This window comes from Elephantulus edwardii, unplaced genomic scaffold (genome assembly GCF_000299155.1).
Source record: "Elephantulus edwardii isolate Elephantulus edwardi_28Jun2011 unplaced genomic scaffold, EleEdw1.0 scaffold00191, whole genome shotgun sequence".
In the NCBI taxonomy this organism is placed as follows: domain Eukaryota; kingdom Metazoa; phylum Chordata; class Mammalia; order Macroscelidea; family Macroscelididae; genus Elephantulus; species Elephantulus edwardii.
In genome coordinates this window covers 1,490,333-1,498,173 of record NW_006399941.1, presented here as the reverse complement: position 1 = coordinate 1,498,173, position 7,841 = coordinate 1,490,333, and the positions used below count along the sequence as shown (strand labels likewise).

The 7,841-nt window shown below is 39.2% G+C and overlaps 1 protein-coding gene across 2 annotated transcripts in view; it reads left to right on the top strand.

Moving 5' to 3' along the window:
- Nucleotides 1-7,841, top strand: part of DROSHA (drosha, ribonuclease type III) — a 176,475-nt gene that overhangs the window by 129,877 nt on the left and 38,757 nt on the right. For both annotated transcript variants that reach the window (XM_006896787.1, XM_006896786.1), the window contains 3 exons: nucleotides 111-210; nucleotides 3,613-3,715; nucleotides 7,644-7,714. In XM_006896787.1, the coding sequence (XP_006896849.1) occupies nucleotides 111-210; nucleotides 3,613-3,715; nucleotides 7,644-7,714 (274 nt within the window). The remainder of the gene's footprint in view (nucleotides 1-110; nucleotides 211-3,612; nucleotides 3,716-7,643; nucleotides 7,715-7,841) is intronic.

Here is a 7,841-nt window from a genome sequence, read left to right as displayed (position 1 = left end):
CTGTGCCTTGGTTCAGCTGGTGTCTCTTGGGTGGTTTTTTTACAGTCAGAATGTGTTGCTCCATATTTATTGACGTGTTTCTTTTTTTTTTTTTCTTTCCCTCGCCACAGCGTCCATCTGTACTATTTGTTCCCTAGTCTGGAGGAAGGAGGATTAGCAACCTATCGGACCGCCATCGTTCAGAACCAACACCTTGCCATGCTAGCAAAGGTAGAGCAAACAGTGGAAGCATTTGTAATGAAGCCTGACATTTCCCTCTTCTGTCCATGCATAATTTTGCATCTGAATAAGCCACTCTTTAGGGCATTTTTAAGGGTGTAATACCAAGAGAGTGATTTTGTTTGGGTCTTAACGATGCAGACTTCTTATTCCGATCCCTCAGTGAGGCTTCCTGATAATAGTGAGGAAAAACAATTGACAGATGTACCCGAGCCGAGTGGAACATTTGGGGGATTGAACATGGAACAGAGCAAAAAAGAGGAGCTATTCTGTGATTTCCCTCTGTGTAATATTCCTGTACTGCTTTTGTTTTGTAATTTCATTTTAACAAGCAGAATCACAACTTTTAACAGAACACTCCAGACCATTAACATCTAAAAGGGATACTCTTGCAGATTTTTTAAAAACTCCCAAAGCACAGATCTGTTAATTAGGATTTAAGATAGAGGCTGTCCAGCCAGCCTCATGGGCTCAGCTGGGGCTCCACTGAGCCCTTGCTCCGTTCAGATTCTTGTGCAAGTCTCACTGGACTTTTCTGCCTTGGTGGTCCTCTCAGTCCACAGAGTCTTCTCACAGTGAATCAGAAAAGCTGAGGGGCATGGAAGCTTGCATGCCCACCTGCCCACCCTGCACCTCTGAGTGATCGTGTATAAGTGGTGTTCTTCAAGTTTAAGTTTCCTCACATGTAAGTGCATTCCATTAGCACCTACCACATAGGATACTGGTGAAGGTCAAAATGAGATTGTCATAAGTGTTTTAAGGATTTCAGTTTGCCTGGCACAGTGCCTGTTCATACTAATCCCACAAGATGTTCATGAACCAATAGGAGCTTGGTATTTCTGTGGCTGCCACCAGTGTCATTATAGATCTCATTATAAATACGTCTTCTAGACCTTTGGTCTACTCAGTCCTGGGCACAGTGGAGACTCTAAAATCCCTTATCACCAAAGAGCTGCTGGGAGGCTTTTGTCAGTTTTCCTTTATTTTTGCCTTAAGTAATCTTTCTTTTTTTCCCTTCATTTAGCAGTAAAAATTGGAATTTGACAAAAAGTAGATTAAAAAAACACATCCCAGTTTTATTCCTAGATCTTTAATTTGATCTTGCCAAGGCATTAATTATATTCAAAGTAGGGTTAATTTTAGTCTGTGATTTTTTTTTTTATGTGTGTTAGAAAGAATACATTGCTTCATTTTATGTAATATCTTCACAGTTACAGTGGTGGTTTTGAAGAAGCATTCGAGAATATAAATAGTGATGCTTAATGACATTTTTTAGGCAGGACATGTGCTCACAAAGAATGAGCTAACTGAAATTCTATATTTTACACACTAGTTTTTAATTGTTAACATGCTTAATGTTTCACATCAGTTTCCTCTGGAAAACACATGTTAGTAGATAATCCCTCTTCTAATAGATTATCCCTCTTCTCTTTATCCCCCTCATCTGTTTTAAATGTTATGGAACTGGATTATAAAGTATGGAGTGTGCCATTGAGTGAAAACAGAAGCTATTAAATGGCACATGGGATGCTCTGGCTGGTCAAGAGTATGACCATGTTGTCTATTTTCTCATTTAGAGATTTCTGTAGGATCTTCCTCAGCCCTGTGTTTTAGCCTTCCCGCAGACATTGTCCACTCAAAACCCATCCTCCGTTCCAGCCGCGAGGCGAGTCTCTCCTCTCTCTAGACTAGTTGGTCCCTAACTGTTTGTCAGTTGGAAAAACTGACAGGGAATTGCTAACTAAGTCCTTTCAGAATCTAGTGAAAGTGCAACATCACCTCCACAAACAAGCATTTCATCACACAGGTGACGGAATGCCACACTCTCCTTTTTAAAACTTTCACTGATCCCTTTGTGGAAAAATGCAGACCAGAGACTATAAGAAGTGGGGAAATTCATGACATTCCAGAAATGTTTTTGTTGGTAGATGTCGGTAAGTCTTGTATAACTACCCTGTGAATCTGAACCCTGTCCTATCTTGTACCACCTTCATCTCTGACACTTAAGCCCACTGTGCAGTCACTGTTAGTCCATCTCATTGAGGGGCTTTTTCTCTCTTGCTGTCCCTCCACCTTTCCAAGCATGATGACCCTTTCTAAGGAAAAGCCACTCCAGCAACATGCCGCAGAGTGTATGTTACAGGATAGTTATTTATAATACAAAACATGACTTGATATCTCCTCTACAATAGGGCTCTGGAGACTGCAAACAGTTGCATTTTCTCTGTGAAAATGTGCAACCAGAAATTTATATATTCCAGTACAAACTCTTAAACTTTGGAATTGACTTTTAAAAAGGGATATTTTCTGTGATTGTATTTGTGGTAGTCAAAACTTCTATGTGAGAAATTATATCCTGTGAATTCCTAGCAATGTAAAATGTAGGTTGCATATATCCCTCGTTTTTATTGTCTCTGGCTTTTTCTAATATAAATAGGAACAAATATTTAATATATACACCAAGCTACCCAAAATATTGTGTCTAATCTGATGGTTGATGATGCTGAGATTGTCTAGATTATTCATTGGCTTGTGATTTGTTCCACATTACACAGCCTAGCATTGCTTGGTAAGTATTTATTGAATTGAAATGAAAACAGATTTAAGCATGCCAAAAACAAGTTTCAGTGCTTAAGGCTTTCTCCTTTTGTGGAAAGAATTATTTATTATTATTCAATCTCTAAAATATTATAGGAAAAAAGTATAAAAGCATTCGAGTTGATTTGTATGTTATAATACAATAGGATATTTAAGTAGCTATAGAAATGAAAGGGAAAATATAGTTAAGAGATGTCAGTGAAGCCACAGATAAAGTTAATGCACACAGATATACTCAGAAACCCTTCAAAATTCCTGTAACTGGGCCCCAAACCCAGCACCATGCTTGAGACCAAAAGAGAATATGAAACTCAATTCATTTCAAATAAGAATCCTTAAAATAAGGGCCACTCATTGCTTAGAAAGACTAACTGAATCTTTGGAGATGAATGTGGAATCCTTTCAAAAGGGACACAGGCACCCTCTGTTTTAAACAGAAGTTTAGTAGTGGTACACAATTTGAAGTTTTCTGAGAGTCCCCCTTAACTATGAATGAATGATGATCTTTTTGCCATTAATTTGAAACAAACTCATGAGTGTCTCTCCAGCAGGTTTTCCAAAGCTGTAAGTCATGTGGGAGGAGTTTGTCCATCTTTCTCCAGCAGAGCAGCTGGTGGATTTGAACTTCTTGCCACTGGATTAGAAGTGCAAGTCCTTACCTACTAGGCCACCTGAGTTCCTGCCCCCTTGACTATGCTTTCTGAAAATCTTGTGATACATACGGACATCAGTACTGCATAACTCTGTAAACATATTTTGTGATTTGCTTACTTTTTGATATTTTGAATTTTGTAGAAACTGGAACTGGACCGATTTATGCTTTACGCTCATGGACCTGACCTTTGTAGAGAATCAGACCTTCGGCATGCGATGGCTAATTGTTTTGAAGCATTGATAGGTAATGTCTCTTCATAACCCAACCTCTTTATGTTTGAGACACCTGGGGAGAGGACTCACTCTTGTTTACCCACTTGGCATCTGAAATAGTGTCTGATGTTGCAGAGATGCTTGGCATGTGTTTACTGTGTTGAGAGGGAGGGTGAGTACGTTCCAGATTTGCTTGAGGATCTTGAACATAAATGAACAGAAATGAAGATGCTGGTAGCATTATAAGACAAACAAAAAACCCCAACTCTGAACTACACTCTGGAGCCAGTCTGTCAAAATGTCAGTGTGAAGTGTCTGCTCATGGCCTGTGTCCATTTTTACTTGGGTTATTTACCTTTATCTTGTTGTGGGGCTCGAGTATTTTATAAATTCTAGATATAAGTCCTTTATCTGACATGTCATTACCAAATATTTTTTCCCAATCTGTGGCTTCCCTTTTCACTCTGTTGGAGAAGTTTTTAGATGTGCATAGGGATTTGATTCTTAGAAAGTCCCATTCATCTATTTTATCCTCTCCTGGTTGTAGATTTTTCAGGATGCTTGGAAGACTGTTTATGTTGTGGATTAGGACTACTAGAGTTCTTCCAAGCTTTTCTTTAATGAAATGTATAGTCCTTGGTTTTAGTCCTACGTCTACATTGCATTGAAAAACAAGGAACTCATACAATATTATTCAAAATGGGTGACCTTGGAGGACATTATGCTGAGTGAAATAGCAAAGTCACACAAGGACAGGTGCTGCATGGTGCCACTGTTGTAGAATGGGGACTGACATCAGGGTTGGAGTGAGACTGAGAAAAATTGGATAAATTAGGTATACTGTATTGAAACAGATGAGGGAGAGAACTGTTTGAAAGCGATGTATGGTTGGGTATTATGGTTGACAAGAGTCCAGAATGAAGGTTGCATAGTAGAGTGTACTCGGGGCAGGGGGGTGGGAGTATTCTATACCAATGAAATAATTTTTCTTTTACTTTTCAAAGAGAAGAGCGAGCTGGGGGGAGAGGTGGGCAGGGAGAAAAATGCAACAAAGAATGTATGGAAATCTAAAATCTCTGTAAACATTCATTAAAATTTTAAAAAAAATGTCAGTGTGTGCACTTGTGCAGTGGGGTTTTTTTTTGTTGTTGTTAACTCTTCCAAAAAATTTCTGATTTAAACATGATAGAAAGAATATCTTTTTAAAATCTCAGGACTTCTACTTTATTGACTATGCAAAGACATTTGATTGTGTGGATCATAATAAGTTGTGGCTGACACTGAGAAGAATGGGGGTCTTAGACAACTTAATTGTGCTCATGTGAAACCTATGCTTGGACCAGGAGGCAGACAGAGCAGGGGACACTGGATTTTTTAAAATTGAGAAGGAAATGTGTCAGGGTTGTATTCTCCCTCCATACCTATTTAATATGTGTGCTGAACGAATTATGGGAGAAGCTGGAATCTATGAAGAGGAGTGTGGTATCAGGATTGGAGGGAGACTCATCAGTAGCCTGCATTATGTGGATGACACAACCTTGCTTGCCGAAAGTAAGAAGGACTTGAAGCATTTGTTGCAGAAGGTCAAGAAATACAGTCTTTGGTATGGATTGCATCTCAGCGTAAAGAAAACAAAGATTTTTACCCCTGGACCAATAGGCAGCGTCATGATGGATGGAGAGGAGATTGAAACTGCCCATAACTTCATCTTGCTTGGATTTACAATGAACACCCTTTGGTACGAACAGTCATGAAATAAGGATATACATTGCAATGGGAAAACCTGCAGTTAGGGACCTTTCCAAATTATTGAGGAGTAATGATGTCACTTTGAGGACTAAGGTGCATCTAACTCAGGCCATGGCCTTTCCAATCACTTGTTAAGAATTTGAGAGCTTTGAATTTGAATAAGGATGACAGAAGAAGAATTGATGCCTTTGAGCTGGGTGTTTGGAGAAGAGCACTGAACATCCATGGATGGCCAAAAGAATAAACAAGTATGTCTTGGAGAGGGTGCAGCCAGAGTGCTCTTTGGAGGCAAGAATGATGAGAATCCACCTCACATACTTTGGGCATGTTGTTAGGAGGGACTATTCCTTGGAGAGGGACATGGTGCTGGAATGGGAGGAGGGTTGGCAAAGGTGAGGAAGACCATCCACCCAGTGGATTGACACAGTGACTGCCGCAATGGGCTCTTGTGTGAAAATGGCACAGAATAGGACAGAGTTCAGGTCTTTTGTTCATAGGGTTGCTGTGAGTCATACTCGACTCGATGGCACCTAACAACACCTATTCACTTAACCCAAAACTGATAAAGACACCTTACTTCTCTATCTCTTCTTTCAACGTAACCAGAATATAGCTAACTATTACTACAAAAAAGTATGAGGAATTAATTAGCGGTGAATTCAGGTATGTTTTACAAATATATTTATGGTATATTGACAGTTTCTTGATTTTTTTTTCTCCCTTAATGTATGTGATTAAGTACATTTTATTTTTTAAAAGTAAAGACTTTGTGCCTTTTCCTTTGAAAATGAAAATAAAGGCTTGTCTCTTTTTTACTAATGGTGGTAACGAGAGATGTTTAATAATTGTCCACTTCCTTTTCACAGTAATGTCTGTTTCTCACCAATCTGTCTATTTTTGAGAGTTTGTCATATGGAATTACTATGATCTGTACACATGATATTTTGACAGGTAGTGTTATAGCAGACATGAATCACTGTACCCTTGGCACATTATTTCATCTCTTTGAGCCTCAGCTTCCCTATCTATAATATCAAGTTAGTGTCCTCTGCCTCACAGAGCTAGAAGGATTTTAATATTCCGTTCTAGCAACATTTAGTCCAGAGTGAAGTTCTACTCCCCTGAAACCCTTCTCCAGATCACCTAACTCAGCTGAACTCATTGCCCTCGAGTCAGAACTGACTCAAAGGTGACCCTCCAGCAGGTCTTCAGAAGCTGTAAAAGGGAGGAGACTGACTATCTTTGTCCTGTGGAAAAGACAGGCCAAATCCTTTAAGTCTGGCATGTCCTTCCTGTGGTACCCTAGGAAGGTGAAGAAGAGACCTTGAGTGTATGCTTTGCATGAGGCTTACCTAACCCCTAAACCACTTCTTCTTTCTATTATTATTGAGAACTCCTGTGCTGCAATCCGAAAGGTACATGGTTCGTATCCACCATTCTCCTCCCATGTGATTTATTACCCTTAAAAACCCATTAGAGGGCCAGCCATAGATCGGCTCTGACTTAATGGCTCACGACAATAACAACTATGACTATTAGTTGTGTTTGGTCACCAGAAGTCTTGGTAAGTTAAATATCAAAGTTTTGCATGGAAAATAGCCTTTCTAAAGACAAGTGTAAAAGATTTCAAGAAAATATAATTGGCTTAGGCATTTCCTTCTGTTAAATCCATAAGTCAGAGTCAGTGCAACTCCGGAGTTATTTGAACCTTGATATCAAGTTAAAATGTTACATAGTTTTGGTTCTGACTAATACTAAATGTGTTCACAGAGATGAAAGGTAAAGGCCGCCATTGTTTTTATGAACAGAAACCTTCATTAATCTAAACTCGGATTTTATCTTTCAGATTCTGTTGTTTAGATGCCTGTATGTGTTTGGTCTAAAACAAAGAAAATAAAACAGCATTTTTCCCTCTAATCACCTGTTAGTGCATGGTTCCCTTAAACAGGGTTCATGCTTCATCTCCTTCCTGGTTAACCTCTTTATAATGTTAGATGTATCTTTCAGTAAATTGATTGTGGATTTCAGTCGAATATATAATGTAAAGCAAACTGAAAGAAAACATTACCTTTGAAACAATTGCTTCTGATCTTGCCTGTCCCCCCCTCCCCGTGTGTGGTTTTGGGCTTGTTTCTTTGCTTTTTATAGTGTGGTGTCATTTTCTCTGAATATTAACGCCGCCTGCCCTGGTGTGCTCTGCCTTCCCGTAGGAGCGGTTTACTTGGAGGGAAGCCTGGAAGAAGCGAAGCAGCTATTTGGGCGCTTACTCTTTAATGATCCGGTATTTGTCTTGAATCATTTGATTTTTCTCAGCTATGTATCATTGCAGAAGATATTTCAACTTGTCTTTCTGTTTTGAAGACAATGGGTAAGAAACCAAATGCCCATTGCAGGTAGATTTCAAGTAC